The sequence below is a fragment of the Seriola lalandi genome, unplaced genomic scaffold (genome assembly GCF_002814215.2).
Source record: "Seriola lalandi dorsalis isolate HSWRI2012SDOR001 ecotype SW California unplaced genomic scaffold, Sedor1 jcf7180002054691, whole genome shotgun sequence".
NCBI lineage: Eukaryota > Metazoa > Chordata > Actinopteri > Carangiformes > Carangidae > Seriola > Seriola lalandi.
This window is the reverse complement of record NW_019525244.1, coordinates 1,394,023-1,412,571: the sequence shown is the minus strand read 5'-3', so window position 1 is coordinate 1,412,571 and position 18,549 is coordinate 1,394,023. Positions and strand designations below refer to the sequence as shown.

General features: G+C 39.8%; 1 protein-coding gene across 6 annotated transcripts in view; it reads right to left on the bottom strand.

Moving 5' to 3' along the window:
- Positions 1 to 18,549, bottom strand: part of LOC111667598 (mitogen-activated protein kinase kinase kinase kinase 4-like) — a 66,068-nt gene that overhangs the window by 18,055 nt on the left and 29,464 nt on the right. For 2 of the 6 annotated variants that reach the window (XM_023423344.2, XM_087178542.1), the window contains exons 13-22: positions 18,283 to 18,399; positions 17,691 to 17,825; positions 12,669 to 12,734; positions 8,851 to 9,174; positions 7,029 to 7,163; positions 6,575 to 6,706; positions 4,816 to 4,886; positions 3,492 to 3,571; positions 1,086 to 1,174; positions 579 to 673 (exon numbers count right to left, since the gene is read on the bottom strand). In XM_023423344.2, the coding sequence (XP_023279112.1) occupies positions 579 to 673; positions 1,086 to 1,174; positions 3,492 to 3,571; positions 4,816 to 4,886; positions 6,575 to 6,706; positions 7,029 to 7,163; positions 8,851 to 9,174; positions 12,669 to 12,734; positions 17,691 to 17,825; positions 18,283 to 18,399 (1,244 nt within the window). The remainder of the gene's footprint in view (positions 1 to 578; positions 674 to 1,085; positions 1,175 to 3,491; positions 3,572 to 4,815; positions 4,887 to 6,574; positions 6,707 to 7,028; positions 7,164 to 8,850; positions 9,175 to 12,668; positions 12,735 to 17,690; positions 17,826 to 18,282; positions 18,400 to 18,549) is intronic. The other 4 variants (XM_087178541.1, XM_087178544.1, XM_087178543.1 and 1 more) reach the window with 4 other exon arrangements.

Sequence of the window (18,549 nt, the reverse complement as noted above, 5' to 3'; positions counted from 1 at the left end):
GTCACAACATGACATAAATGAAGCATTGTGTTGCTACGGAGATGCACCGGGGTACAAATAATATTCTCCAGATGTAAGAGAACATGCTTGTTTGGTACAGACCCCAGCAAAAATGACATCATCATTTTTATATTGTATGTTTTTTCAGTGAAAATGAAATTCAAAAACTTACAATCGCAACTCCAATTGCAATATCTGTCAAAATAATCTCAATATGATTATTTGTGCGTATCATTCAGCCCTAGTGGTCAGCATAAACTTTTCCACATGTGGGCGTTCTCAGTCGATGTCGTAGGAATTTGTAGGAATCTTGAGTAAGAACGGGGGGTTATTCGCACTAATTCTCCACTTGTACTAAAAATTGGTTTCGCAATTGCCATGTCACATTTCAGCTTGCAACATATGTTTCATTTTTGAAAAATTGCTCAATTCTTTGTGTGCTGGAGGACTTTGTTGTTACAAAGGCCCTGTTTTTCGGATTAAAAGGGATACTCCGGTGAAGGTGTTTTCCACATCAGGAAAGTTTTTAACAATAAATGATCACAATGCAAGTATTATACTGATGCTGGAGTTCTCACCCGTTTCTGTCTTCGTCATCACTGCTACCGATCTCATCACTGGAAGAGGAGTATTCTGTGGCTTTGTTAAACCGGCTGAGAGCAGATTTTACGCCCTATGTGGTGGGAGGTGAGGAACAATATGAGTAAAAAATGAGGTGAGGTGAATCAGAAGATCAAAGAAAAAGCAAAGGAAGGAGAAAATAAAAAAATTAACTATGTGTGCTTATAAAGAAGAGCTGCTTACATGAAACAAGGTTATTTTACAATGAATGTGGAGGGCCAATTTTAGTGACATTTGTGTACACATGTATTTTATAACAGTCCTGTTGCTCATTGTTATTCAAGGTCAATGAGCCTCAGCTGATTTTTCTGTAAATGTTACTGTCTGCTTGCACGGCTTCAAAATGAGATTAATTTCTTCTCTGTGAACCTTTGAGAAATTCTGCTCACACGTGTCAGAGTATGCAGGTCTACTTGTGAGCAATATGTCACAGAATCTGGTCATAGCTGTGAAAATCAATTTACCTGTGTGTGCCCACTGGTTACGTTTTCTTGTGTGTTCCTGTACTGTTGCAGACGGTGCTGTAGAAGAGGACTCTCGAGCTTGAAGTAACCTATAACACACATACACGGCCGTACTGATATTAGTAGCAGCTATACAGTGAGATATAGAAACTGGGTGGGGTTAGGCAAAACACTGATCCCCTACCAGATTGAGATCAGTGGGGAGAGGTGTCATTATCATGATCAAAAATGGCAACCTTTGCTAGCCTCTACATGGATTCATACATTGTGTAGGTTAGATTGCTTTAAAGCCTGAATCAGTAATTGTTATTTTGAAGTGACGGCCCTCTAGCGCCTAGAGCAGAGCCTATGGACCCCATTCAGTTTGCAGGTCGGGCTAACAGTGGACTGTTGTTGACACAGTCAGCCCAGGACTGCACTTTATCCTCCAGTATCTGGACAGCCGCTGAACCTCTGCCAGGATCTTGTTTGTTGGCTTTAGCTCATTATTTAAAACAATTGTGCCAGAGCTCCTCCACACCAGGCTCTCCTAGCCGACTGTGCCTGAGCCTCAAGTTTGCACATGACTAAACTCTGTATACAGATCCGTCCCCATTCCAGATCAGACTCATCAGACAGGAAGTGGCATGACTAACATCCTGGAGCAGCTATTACAGCAAGACTCCCAAGACAGTAGAGTTGAAAATAGACTTCCCCCCACCCCTCCCTCCACTCACCACAATGAGCTTAAAGATGCTATAAACTTCCTCAGTGGTGAAAGGAAATGCAGAGTTTGGTGATAATTCAGTGACTTTGCTGCTTTCAGCCGCTGTCCAAATGACACATAATAATTTGATCCATTTTTAACATAAAAATATTGATTAGAGCAACTTCAATGTTTTGACACATGGATCTGCTGGCCACTACATGGCAGCCTAATTATTATCATCTGTTGGTGCTGGCATGCTGTCTTCAACGGTTTTGAGCAGAAAAATGTGCCACAAAACAGGAAAAGGGACTGTTTCTCCACCACATACCTGGAGTTTGTGACAGTGGCAAAGTGTGATAAGGTTAGATGAAAAGAAGCAACATCTTTGTTACACAAAGCAAATGGATTTCTGTGGGAAATACAGTCAAAATTTTGACAAACATTGGGACTAGCAGGACAGACAGAAGATACCAATCCCTTGTCCTCCTAATCAAATATTAATGCCACAAATAGGCTTACCTAGAACAACATGGTTCAAAGAGGAAAGCAGCCTTTTCTCAGTTGCAGATAAAAGGCTTTTTTACCACAGTGAAGCTGTGTGAGTCTCTGGGAGAATCTCTGATCTGTGTCACCAAACAAAGACGACTGAGGCCAGCAGCACGAGCAGCTGAGTGGGAGGCATCAAAAGTTGTTCCCTCCCAACTACACACAGAGGGCAACTTTGAAAACATATTCTCCCCCATCCTCCTCTCTTCTCTCCACTTCTCCCAGTAGGTGCAGGAGCAGTGTTCTTGCTGCCACACACAGAGGCCACAGAGAGAAGAGCTTTGAAATAGATGAGAGATTTCTTCTCTCTCTAGACACACAGGTAGAGAGGACAAGCTTTTAACGCATTCCTCTGTGCTCTCGCTACTTTACAGTAAGTGTATGCACTGTGTGTGAAGTTCGTGGTGAGGCTGGTATAACTATATGCGTCTGTTTATGAGAATATTGTTAAGGGTGTGGAGTGTATGTGTGCTGGCTTGGCATATGTGTGCTTGGGGTGTGTGGGCTGAACCAGAAACCAGTGACTTAACGGTTAAGTTCACACACATGATGATGCATGAGAAAAAAGAGGTGTGAACTATACGAAACTACGGCAGACAATAACAGCGGCCATACCAGTCAAAAACAAAACAAACCAATTAAATAGCCAAATAATCATCACAAAAATAACACTTACACTATTACTTTTGGACCTTGACTGTTATTTTTTTGGGCAGTTTTTGCCTTTATTACAATAGCTGCAGTGAGAGAGAGAGGGGCCTCGGGCTGGACTAAGCCTTAATGGTATGCGCTCTACCAGGTGAGCCACCATGGTGCCCCCATCTTGACTCTTTTATCATAGAGAGGAAGACCATATATGCTAGGACTACCATCATTAGTGTCTGTATAGTAAAAGTTGATGTCAGTTTCATTTTGACAATGACAATGTAGTTTCTCATTCTTGTCATGCAGCAACCGAAACAGAGAAATAAGTCTCTAATCCTGAGAGCCAGCTCATTAAAACAAAGTCAGACTAAGGTTAATTGGAAGACCACGAGATGACACAACTACCCACTTTTCACCAGAGTTGAAGAACCTGTACTTTTTGGGGTTTGGGTTTACTGTTCATACAGAACTTCATACAACAGCTTGCGACTAAACATAGAAAGGTGATGAGTTAAGGCTGCACAGACCTGGGTGGTTGCTGCTGGTGGAGGAGCATCCATGAGACACAGACCTTCCACTTTTGTCTGCCGGAGACACTGGACTGCCACTAGATGGAGAGAGAGAGACACACACAGACAGAGTGACACAAGTGGAGTGTAAAAAACTAGAGGCAAAGTATGAATTAAAATTGCGATCAAGACTACTATACATTATAAGCTTGAGTATATCCTTCACGCTTCGTTTACTTCACAATGACCCAATTTCCTCACCATTAGTTTCATCTAATCGAAAATAATCATCTCAGCAAAACTAATCTGATTTACCCATGACCAATTGTTCTCTAATGGTATATGCCAGTATGCTGAGTTGCTGTGTGATATAAACTCTCACAATAACTAAGGCTCACTCTGGCTGAAAAAATGGCTTTGCTCACAGCATGGTTACAATACCGGAGAATACAAACACTAATGTTATTTAGGCATCTCTCGTTTCCAATTTAAACACAGACAGATGTTTTATATCTTAATAATGCTAAGCTATGTTTACATAATTGCAGCTTTAGGTTACAAGCTCAGCTGATGCTAAGTTTGAATTTGATTGTGTGTGCTCCCAAAGTCAAGAAGCACCTCACTGTTGTAACACTGTTCTGTAGTTAAGTATATAAAACATAGAGTGTGAGCCAGTGGAAATAATGTGTTATTAGCAGACCAACTGGTAGAAGATATAAAACTACAGGAGTGCAATGAAGTTTATTTGAATACACCGATGAACCAAAGCTCAACAATGTTGTAAGTGAAACTAATTATTGTCAAACTCCAATAAAGACTGCATTAAACATCATGTGTACAGATCTTTTGATATTGTCCATTTACACAAAAGACAGAGGAGAAACATAACAACATCTGGCTCTTTAGCTGCTAAATTCTCCACTACGTGCACCAGCTAGTTGCTAACTTTATCTGTTTGTCATTTAGTGCTGGACAGGGAGTGTACTTTGGGTTCATCAGAATGTATCAGCTGCCTGTGTGGCTGGAAACGAGACTGATGAGAGCAGTGACGAAAACTGTTTAGTTGTGGGCTGGGAAACTAAAGCAATGATAAGACACTAAAAAGCTGCACAGAGCTGAAAGGAACGGCGCAGTTGAGTGATAATTCTATGTAGGTTTGATTCTGTAAGTGACACTTTTCACATTGTTAATTAAGAGCAGCTTTAAGGATCAGACGTTGTTCATGACATACAGCAACACTGAATCACTGCTTATGTAAATACAAAACATGAAGCAACTTTCATAAAGGTCACATGCCCCTGTGTATTGTGTGTAGTGTGAATGCAGTGTAGTCGTGCTGTACCTTGAAGCGGCCCTCTTGTGCCCCATCACCAGCTCTCTACAGTAAAACTTAGAGGTAGTGCGTTCTGGGACCTGGAGGGCAGAAGAACAATCAATTTATCAGACTCCATAAAAACACGTGGTTAATGAATACACAAAGATGGCAGTCTCCTGGTGGTCCTCATTGCTTGTTTTGCTTTTCATAGGTTTGAAAGAGCTCTTTACAAGGATTTCGTGTCTAGCCCAGCAGGGTCTTGGCTAATTATAGGGAGGTTTCTGCAGTTATGAAAGCTTTATGTACAACAACTTCTACAGTGCCTGAAAAACTGTAGAGTGAAGTGCAATAAAATCTTTAATAACCCATTGGGAGATATTTATTACTGGGAATCTAATGAGACCATTTGGCTTCACTATTTTTTAACATGGCTTAACATTTCAGGGTTAATGCTTTAAGCTCTTCAAAACCACATCCGAATCTAACATATGGTGTGGAAATATCATCTGAGTCAGGGAGATTTCTCAAACTTGTTCAACAGCCTTGCTTTCATGATATGGCAAGAGCTGCATTGTGAAATCAATACTGCAGTATATCACTCAATGTAAGTACTGCAAAGTATTATTTTGTTTAAAGTGGATTTTTCAACATCTGATTCTTCTCAAACTCCGCTCTACCAACCAGCTGGTGACCTTTCAACCTCTCATCTCCTGGGTCATATGACCCAGTTTCAGAGAGGAAGACACACCCAGCAGAGCAGGAAGAGAGATGCGGGAATACCTATCATCCTCTGACAAGTTGCCCACATCCTGCATCTGGCTTCCCTAAACACACACACACACACACACACACACACACACACACACACACACACACACACACACACACACACACACCAATGCCGATCTTGGTGTCTGTTGTTTCCTGTCTTCTATTGCAGCAACACAAACAAAGCTTATGGGGATGTTTTTAAAATCAGTGCTTGTTGAGGACTACAAAACAAAATCAGCAAAGCTTGAGCATAAGACTGTTCAGTTGAACTCAGACAGCTGTAAAAATCCTAAAATGCATGGCTGTGCTATATCACATTAGTGTCAGATTCTATTGTGCTGTAAGCCTCCCAAAAGTTAACAATTTTAAAGTCCACTCCAGTGTCTTAGCATAGAAGCTCCAGTCACCACAGTGCAGTCACAGGAGAGAGTAGTGAGTTATTAACTGCTCTATCGACTCCATATGGTCTCATGTTAGCTCAACAACATAGCAAACAGACAGCTTTACTGGGCTCCCCTCCCTCCCCTTCTGTAGTTATTAGTTGTTCTATCAACTCCATATGGTGTTCAGTTTGTAAATACACCTAACAGCATATTCCCTTAGTTAAACACCTAGTAGGCGAGCAATGACACTAGAGGGAGAGAGAAAGTGAATGATCTGTTTTGGAGCATGCGAGGTGCATTTATGATTATCACAGAGATAGTTTTAGTTAGAGGCACTTCATAACAAGCCTCGAGGCAAAACACAAACATACATCAACAGTATGCCAACCCCGTGCTGTGTGCACCACTTCCTTAGCTTAGTATGACCAGAATACAGGATGCTTAACACACATAAACACTTTATGCCAAACTCATGTGATGCAGGATACATCCTGTGACTGGCATGACAATAACAAGAAGTTCCCTTTTCAGTGGCAACCAGGAAAACAAAGACACACATCAGTTAGCCATCTAACCTGCCGCCCTGTAACCTAATGTGTTACCCAGGAGTTAAATGGACCGTTGTTACTCACTTTAGGTGGTGTGCAGTCCCAGAAGACATCATCAGTTTGGGACATGGAGGAAAATGGAGACAACGGGGAAATGGCCATATCTGACATAGAGCTGCTGTGAGGGGCGTCTCGACTAGAGCGCAGATTGGCATTCTGGGAAAATAAAATGGTTATTTGTGACGGTAAATCACATGTATGCATTAACGCTTTTAGCCACATCACCAAAATAACTACAATGCCAGGAAAGATGAATCTAGAGTATTTTTGAGTAGTAATAATAAAAATGGAAATGTGCCCAAAAATGGGACGATGGGAAAAAACATTTTCACTCAAGGGGGAATAGAAAAGAATAGAATACATGGATACAAAAAGACCTTAAAATATAGGAAAAAATAAACAGCACAAAGTAGAGGTAAGCAGGGTACAATATTCAAAGTAAAGAGTGTGTAGGTGTGATGTGATATGATCGATATACCTGGTTGATGTGAGCTCTCTGCATAGCTGGGGTACAAGGACTAGAGCTGCTGCCAGAGCCCAGCCTCGAGTGCATCTGGCTTGGAAGACCAGCAGCCAAAAGCAGCCTGGCTAAGTTTGATTCCTGGAAGTCCATCTAAAACAATAAACGCATGTAAGACTAATTGATTTGTGTGTGCTATGAATGTGTGTGTGTGTTGACCCATATAAAGATTGACTTAGTCCTACACTTGGTCAGGTAATCTAAATGGGATCAACACTGGCATTCAGTACAAAACATACTCAACCACATCTAAAGACACAATACCATGTTACAGATAAATGCATCAACACAAGCAGGAAACACATTTATATCAACCATAAAAAGCAAAAATTACTACATTAGCTGAAATACATAAATTCTGTTGATTCTGAGAGACAATGAACAATGAACAATAAACCGACATAGAAATGACAAATTAGATTGATGTTTTCCATTTAGAACATTTAAGATTTTAATATCCCAAATGGCAGATGTTCAATTCATCAACATAACTTAGGGGATATATCCTGTATAAGCTTTCCACTCACATGTTACAATACTTTGAAGCATATATAATCTTGAATAAAGTTAGTCTTAATCATGACAAAGTGTGCATGAAACTGGGATGATTAATGTGATGCAGCCAAGACACATCACTTTTGGAGGCCTGCCACTGGCTGGTTGAATGCTTAAGGGAGGGCATTGTGGGTAGACATGATTGCAGTCCTTATTTTACAACACTTAGCAGTAGTCCCTGCAGTATGCACTTAAGAATCACACTTCAAAACGGTTTTAAAAGTTACTTTCAAATACTTTATATAAAACTAACAAAAGTAACTTTTATGTCAGAGTTTAGTAAAGATTTCCAAGAAGTTTGTATACATACTGGCCCAGACAGGAGAAGAGTGCCACTAATCCGTCAGTGACACATAAACAAACATTACAGTTCAGTGTTTTTCTTAGAAGTTCCCACTTCCAGATGTACTGTACAATTGTTGCTACGTCAGACATCAACATCACCAGCATCAAAAGTTTGGTGCAATTTCTAGCACTTTGATGCCGATCATATGAAAGCAGCTTAAATTTCTCTAAAGAGAAGTTAGAAGGGAGACGAAAGATGGGAAATAACCATCTGGAGTCAGCATAATCTGTTTTGTTGAACTTAACACAGTTTTGAAGCAAGTCCTGTGAAAATAACAAAAAAACAAAACAAAAAAACAAACAAAAAAAAAAACTGGCTGTGTGAAAATGTCAAGAAATGACACCTTGGGTCTGTTTCCTGTTCATGTTCCCTTTGTGGTTTAGCTACTGTTCTAAGAATAAAGGGTATTAACCTCATGTTATCACCCTACACAAAAAGTCAGGAGATGACATGATGCTTTTATATGGAGAAAAAATAATACATGAACTCGATAAAATTGTTACACCTTCACAGCAAAAACTGTTTCAGTTGAGTTTTCAGAGTTGTCACACAGGTAGAAAAATCCTTGCTGGCAGACTGTGGCCTCACTTGCTCCTTGACTTATTCGTTTGAACTGTGTCTACCAAACATTTTGCTTACTTTCTCCAGACTTTTGTGACCTTTAGATGAAAGAGGTCTATTACCTGAGATAAGGATGACAGGGACAAACCAAGTAAGGAAAAATTATGGGAAGGTGAGAGAGGGGGCAAAAGGAACTAAACACACTAAAACTGACTAAGAAAAAAACTTAGTGGAGGTGAGGAGGGTGAGATAGAGTGAAAGAAGTGGGAAGTCAGGGCGATTAAAGGTGCTAGATGGCTGAGGAAGGCAGGGTTTTACCGCTGAGCGCTGGCTGTTTGCAGGGCGACTGGGCGAGGAAGCAGCCACAGCAGCAGCAGTAGCAGCAGTAGCAGCTGTGTTCCCACTATTAGGTGTTAGCCTCTGGACAGCTGCCACAGGCTTTTCCCTCTGCCTCTGTCTCTCTCTTTCCCTCTCTCTCTCCCTGTGTCTGTGGTCGTGCTGCAGCGACAGGAGCTGGGTTTGGTCCTTGGGCAGGGTGCGGTGGGATCTTCTGCCCGATGAGGGCTGCTGATGCTGGGCCAGAGGCTGAGGCTGGGAGTGCTGGGTCTTATTCTGAAGCAGCTGCTTTGGAGCCACGGCTCTCTATGTAGCACACATAAAAAGCACATATAGAAACAAACCTGGGAGCCTGGGAGTGCTCATATGACATAAGATACATGTATATTGTATTGTGAGGTTATAGTGTACAAGGTTTACAACTTATTGAAGAGGGAACCTTGAGACATGTTATTGGAAATCCAAAAATATAACACCTGTAACCTGTAACCTGTGATTAGTCAACTTAAGACAATTTTAGACTTTTTTTCAGGATATGGTGGCATATGATGATGTATCTCATAAGTCACATTCTGGAGTTACATCCTCAATCTTTGAATCGACAAATCCACAAGACAATGGCCTATTATTACAACATGAGTGTCATTTTCAACTGATTTCTGCCCCTCTTGCAAGATTATTGATTAGCTATAATTACAATTTCGAGTTAACTTTTTTATAAACAACATATTTAAAATACTTAGATTGGCATTTTGATATGGTAAAATGACATAATAGCTTAATTAAAAGGAAAAAACTTCATATAAAACCACAGGGAGTAAGTTGTTATGATATTTCAGATGTTCCAATTAAGAAACAACTGGCAGTGATAATAAGAGTGAATATAAGTGTACACGAAACAATTTGCAAGTTTTCAACGCAAATCAACTGAATGTTGTGCTACATGCTACAAAACAGCCACTCCCAGGTTCTGTAGACATTGACAAGACAAGCCATAGCTATTGCCTGAAAACCTCATCAAGCATATCATCTAGCGGGTTGTGTCATACATACAAAAAAGCACACACAGTAAGAAAGAAGCTGATCTGATTCACATCTTTAGTGTAAAAACATTAAACAAACACGTGAAAACACTCATAAAATAGCAATCAGTCTAGTTCTGGCACAGAAGCTTGGACATATGACAGCAGGTGGCTCTCTGACTTGAGAATCTGATTTGCAAGCACTACTTCTTCCAGAGTAAATACGATAAAAGCGCAAGTAAAGAGTCACTAGTGTCATATACAGATCTCCCAGCTGATTTCCTTGAAGTTACAGCCATCTTACAATCTCTTTTCTTAAACAGAACCAATAGACATTTTATATTGGCTGGAGGACAAAGATTTTTCACAGACGCTGCTTTTCTGTACATTAGTCATAAAATTACTTGAAGTTTGTGCAGACAGAGCTCTGGGTTTGCCTACACAGCCCAGCAAGGATGAATATGACACAGTGGGCCTTTTGGTTTGATTTGCGCTGAGGCTAGCCACATGAAAATAAACGAAAGATATATAAATACATGAAACCGTATTGCAGTGTATTATACAGAAGATTACTCTGGGCAGCAGTGTGAATACTATACTACTTTCACACATCCAGGAAGTTCACACAGAAACACACACACACAGCCGTGTAATTCCTCCCAAACCCGAAATAGTGGTGGGCCACCCTGGCCCATGATGGCTTCTTCAGGTTAGATTTATATGATTGCTCCCATACAAGGGAAACCACCTGAGATTTAATGCTGTTTTCTTGAGAATGAGAGGACAATATAGGATACACACTGAACTGAAATACTCAACATATCTTTCCACCAACACATTAGCTTTCTTTGTGCAAGGTCTATTTTCACAGCAATGTTAGGAAACAATCCATGTCAGCGATCTGCACTTCACCACTGAAGAACGTTGACTGAATAAAAATGCCAAGCTGCTCTATTTAGTAACTTGCACCACAATTAAGAGGCTAAACTCTGAAAGTGAAATATGGCCTAATACCCAAATTAGTCCATCTCATATTTAATGTATGCTTAAATCCTATAATTCTTATCTCATGTGAAACACACTGATATTAAAGCTGATGAATATTTATATAATGTACATAAAAATCTATGATGGCAGTTCAAATTAAATCAAGGAGCCAAATGTCAAATGTCTCCATGAGCAGTGCTAGTGAAAGGATGTCTTAATAATGTAAATAATGTATGGTGTGTTGACAACTGAAACAGCTCAATATGTCAAAGCTGGCATGACTAACCTCAGGAAAGTCTAACAGACTTCAGATTCAAGTTACAGTAACTGACCAGCATTACTGCATATCTAAGACAAAAATAAGAGGGATTAAATGGCATCTTAAAAAAATCTTTGTGATTGTCGCAGTTGTACAAAAATATATCCATGTATCCATCTGTATATCTATGACTATCAAGCAAAAGTCAAGAGCTGCCCTCATTATACAGAGAATCACAACAACATCAGGGCAGAGAGATGAGGGACTTTCGGGGGCAGATAAGAGAAACAGAGAAAGTGTTTTCAGAAATAGAGAAGTAACAGTGAAAGTGAAAAGAGACATGTTTTGGTGAATTTGTATTTCTGAAACCCCTACTGAGATTAGATAGTAACATTTTAGAAGAAAAACTGAGAGACAAGTTGAAAGAGAGATTCTAAAAATGAAAGAGGCTCCACGCTGTGAACGATGGAGGGAGTGATGAAAAGAGGAAACAAGTGAGGAAAGGACGGAGGAGGCATGCTGGGATCAGCAGAGATAGAAGAGAGGGGGAGAGATGGAGAGGGAAGGCTTTAAAACAACAGTGATGCCATGCTGTGATAAGCATTGGCCTAAAAGCTTATCAGAATCTGACACTAGTGGTGCAGTGCAGTGTATTTCACTGTTGTCTCTCTGAATCCTTAATGGAGTCTCACACAAATATAGAATTAAAACCTCTAATCTTTCACTGTCTCTGTGATTGAGAACTTCAAAATGATGACGCTCCACCAGTGGTGTCAGGCATCCAGTGCATGAATGAAACAAGGCGTCTTTCTCTATCATTTTAATGCACATGCAGCATAAATCACAGACACTCCGGGACAATTTCTTGTGTTTTCCCTTTTTGTTCTCTTCCTTACTCCTTTCCTGTGTCACGCACAAAAAACACCAGTTAACTACTCTCACTCTCTCTCTCAGCACACTATTTTTATTATTATTTTACTATATCTGAAAATACTGAAAAATGTCCATCACAAAGTCCTACAGCTCCAGGCGATGTTTTTCAATGTCCAACAGTCCAAAATCTGAAATATTGAGCGTCTTATCATTTAAGACAAAAGAAAATGGAACAAGAGAGAGTTTGTCTATCAACTAATTATCATTTTATTGATTAACCTTTTCTAGCTGTACGTCTTTTTCTCACTCATTAAGACATTGCAAGACAATGCAAACACATATGATATCTACACACAAGCACACACTGTTCCTTGATAAGTAAGTGAAAAAAACAGAAAAACAGGCAACAAATGATGTCGGAATTTAGGTCAAGAAAGAAAGAAAGAAAGAAATCTAATGCTCTTGATAGGTTTGCTATTTTCTGACACGAGCCCACTTCACACATCGAAACTCCCACACAATGTGTCGTCACTGACCAAAGCTATCAGCCACAGTAAGTCAGCCCACGTTCACAGGAAATTCCACCTGCTCTCATTCATATTGAAGACTAAGGAGTTAATGACAAGTAAGTGAAAAGATATAGAGGGAAGGTTTGTTACCTGCTCTGCTGTGGAGTCCAGAGGCCTTACTGACACATCGGCACTCCGCTTTCTGCCTGCCTGGTCCTGCTCAGCACACACACACACACACACACACACACGCGCGCACACACACGCACACACACACACACACGGTTGAAAACAGACAGCCACATGGTTGAATAAAGATGCCCTGTATATTATAGTATATTCCCAGTATATTTGATGACTTTGATGACTTTTTATTTAACCCTAACAACTAAATTTCACCTTAATTCAAACTCCACAATCATCGTGTTGCACATTTTAGTATTGTTGCAAGGTCCTCACAAGAATAGAAGAGCAAATACACACACCAACCAACCATCCACACCCACACCCACCCACACACACAAATGCAGGCTTACTTTAATTAGGGTAAGCTAAGGTCTTGAGCAGAATTCTGAGAGGTGGGAGCTAAAATATTCAGAGTGTGCAAGATGGCATGGAGCTTTTAGCCAACGCCCTCAACTAAATATTTCATTATGACCTCTTTTTGAATTTCTCCTGGAGAATCCTTCTATGTCCAAATAGTCCAAACTGGATATTTTTAAATTTACAATTTTTAATTGAAACTACTCTATCTAAATATTTGCAGTGGTTGCACCATTGCCTTTAAATTGTGTTTACTCAGCTCGGATCTGAAGGGTCACATTCAACAGTGCTTAAGCTGAAATGGCAGCTTAACTGGATGACAAAGCTTCCATGGTGAAGTTTGTACATTTGATAACAAACTAATGTGCCCTCTGAGAAATAATCCATGGTAAGCATTCACGCAGAAGCTCAACCCAGAACTGAAAGGAATAATAGTCAATGTACTTGACATCAATCACCTGATAAATGTTGCAGAGTGAGTAGAGGGACCCACAATCATCATCTTGCATGCAACAAACAAACAAATACTCAATTCAAATATGTCACAAAACCCTCTTGGCAACAGGAAGGCACATGGTTTGTGGGAAATGTGGTCTGTCCGTGCTGCAGGTGTAAAACAGATTAACATAGTTTCCACCATGACCTCCAAGTGTTTTAATTAAACAAAATCATCTTTTTAATTATTCATGTGAATGTTATGTACATGTTTTATTATGTACCTAATTTGTAGCAATTTAATGTTGTCAGCAATGTTTGTAGGAATGCAAGCATTTTAATTGGACTTCTGTATATTGTTATTATAATTAATAATAATCTCTACATACAACAGCACAACAGCAAATCTTGTTATAAAGGTCATGTACTAACACTATGTCATTACAAATGATCTAGCATGACACTGACCCCTGAGAAAAAAGTCTTTACAGAAAAGTCAGGATGTCATTCTACAGATGAAAGATACCAGATACCCCCCCCCCACCCCCACCCCGCTTCACATTACTCTTACTTCTATATGGGAGGACAACTGACACCAAAGTCATCATGAATGGGCTACAGGTAGTTTTTCTTTTTGTTTTATTCAGAGAACAGTTTTGCTGAACATGCATGTCTTTTAGTTCCACCCTGCCTAAATTCAAGCAGTCGCACAAACCTGCACCGGGGGTTGCCCACTATAACCACAGTGTGCTACATTTTGCCACTGAGCTGCTCTGCTGGTGCAGCTACGGGTTCAGAGCACCCACAGAAAAACAAGTACAAGCAATACAGTAATATACCAGCACACTAGCAGTTCTGTGAAGGTGTACTTGGGCACAGTGCTACTTTATGTCAGCATGCTAACATGCTCCAAATATTGATGCTAACATGTTGATATTGATCAGGTATGTTTAGCCTTTTGCATCATTTTAGTTTTGTGTGTTAGCATGCTAACATTTCGTAATTAGCCTTAAATAAAACATAAACCCATGTAATGGAGGAATTAAAAGTTCAAACATGATGATGGTGGTAGATGGAAAGTTAATCATTCGGAGGGGGGGGGATCTCAAATTTCATTTCATTACACTCAAAACCACAAATGTCTCCACAAATAATCTGCTGGTGGTGCAACATAAAAAGTCAGAGGATATCTGTGCCAAATTTCATGATAATTTCAAGATACTTCACTAAAAATCACAAATGCCAGTCTCGTGGTGGTGCTGAAGGAAAAGTCAGGGGATCACTTAAGTCTTTAAACTTCAACCTCTGGGGACCACGGATGTCTGTACAAAACTGCACGCCAATCCATCCAGTAGTATTTCAGTATGAGCTTAAGTTGCAGTCCAACTGATTGACATTGCCATTAGTAGAGCCATGCCGCGACTGTCACTACAAAATTGAGCTCCTTTTAAGTGTTCATTTCATAATTAAAAAGAAGTAGAGAATAAGAAGGACATCCTAGTACAGTTAGAACAAGTAAACAAGTTGTTGACAGGTTATAACCAGTAAACCTTGGGTAGTTTCACTCATGTGACTGTAACAACAGGGCTAACAAACAATGCAAACCAAGCAAAAACAGTCCCAAATCTTAAAACTGTGCACGAGCTGTGGAGTTGCAGGTTTACAGAAGCCGGCAGTTCAAACGGTGAATCACCCTCCCATCCATTTTTTTTCTACACTCACTTATCCTGGTGAGGGTTGCAAGGGGCTAGAGCATGCATTGCGGCAGGGTAGACTGTAGACAGGCTGTCAGTCTGTCAAAGGGAAGTCACACTACCTACTTTCTCAAATGATAACAAAGTGGTGAAGGGAGTAGCTGTCTTTAACACAGTTGTGTATTTCATCCTTGATCGTTTACTTTCACCCCACCAGTGTGGAGATCCAAACCCGACAGTCATTCACCCACTTCTCTAATCTTTAAGCCACTAACTCACCACTGAGACACATGCGATTCTTGACAAATCAATCATTCATGTGTGAACCGATTGGAAGGAATCAGTCCAGAACCTGCACCCAGGCAAGCTCTTCGTCTGACAAAATACAAGACATCACATCACGCACTCACTGAATCTGTCATATAATTAAATGCAAATGCATTAGAACTTAATGAAGCATCAGATAGATTCATTACACAAGCTGAACTTAATGGCTTTGGGGCAATCTGTGTAATCAGAATCTAACACGTACAGATAGCTCTCTGCCACACACACGTTAGCACACCAAATAGACATATAATATAACTAGACAGATATTAATAGCATTGAAACACAGTGTCTTCTACATGAAGAAATCACAGTCACTAACCTGCTCCATGGTGTTAATATACGCCTATTGAAACTCACTGGTGTGTGGGATAGATTCATCAAGCATGTGTTAAAATTAATGACTAAAAAATGAATCGGCAATAGTAGAGAGAGCTATGAGACACTTCACCCTGTCTCAGCATACTTGGTCAAAAGCATGCATACAGACACACACACCCACACAACTGTTAAAGAGTTGCTCTGTAAGTCTACTGCTATCACAAAATAATGACTTTTAATTTCCCACAGATTTGTGTGATGTTCCAAATTAAGTTTTCACAAGGTAAAAGATTGAAAGAATTGAAATACCCTCCTCTAACTGGAAACTGTAGCACTGAAGCAAAAAAAAAAAGAAAAAAGATTTCTAACCTTTTTCAAACTCTAACTCATGTACAAAACCTATCAAGTACTGTCAAATGCCTCTATATATGACCTCTTCTTTCATATACAGTATATATTTAATTCCGGAAGCTGGCATTCAAGCTGCACCTGCACATCGAAAGTCCTGTCTGATAAAATGAGAGGAAAGCTCCTGTTTCTTGTTTTGAGATGGGATTAAAGTTGATAGAAATGTGTCTGAAAGGTCACTTTCCATCTCATAAAGTTTTGTTTTGAACAGTTCATAATTATAAAATGCACAGATATGGCCTTAAAGGACTCTTCTGGTCTGCCGCATTCAGGAGAGAATGTTTTTATCACCTGCGTACAAAGGCTGACAGGTGCAACCACTACATCAGTGGAGCATGCATCAAACACAACTTGAGCTTACAAGTTCATGTGTTAACTCACTGCAGCATCAAATATGGATAAAGCCTAAGACACACACAAACAAGCAGCCTGAGTGTTGCACACACTCACCTGCCACAATGTATTCCTTTTGGAGGGTAACTTGGGTTTTCGCTAAATAAAGATATTTTTCAGTTTAACAGCAATTAGATATCCCAACAATCTAAACACAGGAGATGTTTAATTTTTTTGGATCCAAGGTCTAAGTGATCAGGGCAGTTTTGGTACAAAGGTTAGATTCAAACACATTTACTGAGACCTCCTATCATTCATATATGACATGCTGTTTCAGTTCTCATGTCAGCTTTTATAAGTGTTATCAAGTAGCTGTAGTACAGTCAGTCCCTTTGTGAAGAAACTGGATCAATACTTTTCTATGAACAATGGATGTGTAATGGGGAATGGGACACCACCAGTCATTAGCTAACTCTCAGTTACCCTTAGTGTCTTTTGGCACATTGTTTTGGTTTTTATGACCTGCAACATAACAGTTTGTTTCACTCTGACAGCCCTCATCAGCATCATTTCCATCACAGTGAGCGACTTACCCTGCACCAAACAGAAGACGGGCACAGTTAGCAGCTAGCTTGTAAACAAAGAGGAGCATTTAGCAGCTGAGGAACCAGATATTTCCCTCAGGAGCTTTTGAAATGCGAAAAGAAATGCAACTCCAAATGAATGATAATGATGCTGCACGTCTGCTTTATGTCCAAATAGATAGCTAAAAAAATCATGCTGTCCTGAAGAATCAGTACTTTACGAAGCTGTTTTACTGTTTTTGTTTACATTATGTTTAGCATGCTAACATGCTAACATTTGATGCAAGTATTTGAGGTGTCTTCATAAACCAAAGTGGCTGACTGACAGGCGGAGCAGAAGCACCATCCAGAGCTTCTTCGCTAATGTGGCTATAAATATGGCCACATTTCTGAACCTCTCTTTATTTCCAATAATATTCAAGGCAGTGGAATTCCATATACAAAAACCTAAAGGTTAGGATTACTGCATTACTAAGTCATCGCCATGTCTAGTCACAGCCAATACAAAGTCAGGAGTTCATCTTTACCGCTCTCCTGTCACTCCTCCTGTTTCTCTCATCCAGTAAGACTCTGTTGTCATGGAGATCAGACTCCTCCCCAAGAGAAATTTCTTGAAGCTCCGCCCACTGAAAGGCACAGTCCGTCAGCTGCCGTCTCTGTTGCTGGGAACAGGAAACAAATTAACAGTAATAAAAAAAAAAAAAAACAAACTGCACAAAAACATAAGACAAGGTAATTTACATTAACATGAACTGCAACAAAGGGATTTTAGCATATAGCTGATATTCTTAAGAAATACAACCTGCAATCGAAAATAAGTTCAATTCAACAGTTATAGTTAGTGTGGGTCACATAATATTCATACAAATAAAAGGTTTCCAAGGCTGAAGATGTTGTCAGAGCAGTTAGCGAGAAGAGTGAGGATGTGACTTAGCAAGTGGAACGTGACAGTGACATTTTTCTTGTGAAGATGTAGTTGATAAATGTTTGTGAATTTCGAAAAATGTTCTCTTCCTCATAAAATGTTTTATTTTATTTTTAATCTTATCTGACCTACTTACTGACCTATAAGTGCTGAGTCAATACAGAAGAAAAAGCATAAGCATAAGCAGTACTTACATCCTCTAACTTTTGCCGTTGCTCATGTTGTTGTTGAATCCTCTTCTGCCTGTCAGCCACTAACTGCTGCTTGTATCGTTCCTGCTCCACCAACTGCTGCCTCTGCTGCTGTAAAGCCTGAACATAAATTAACATACGATTCGATTTTTTAATTGTATTATAAAAATTATACAGTAGGCTTTTCACACTTTGATTTAAGGGTTAAATATATTGAGTTAACCCAAGACCAATGGTGAATTTCTGAGAGTGAAACAGGATTAGATAGGA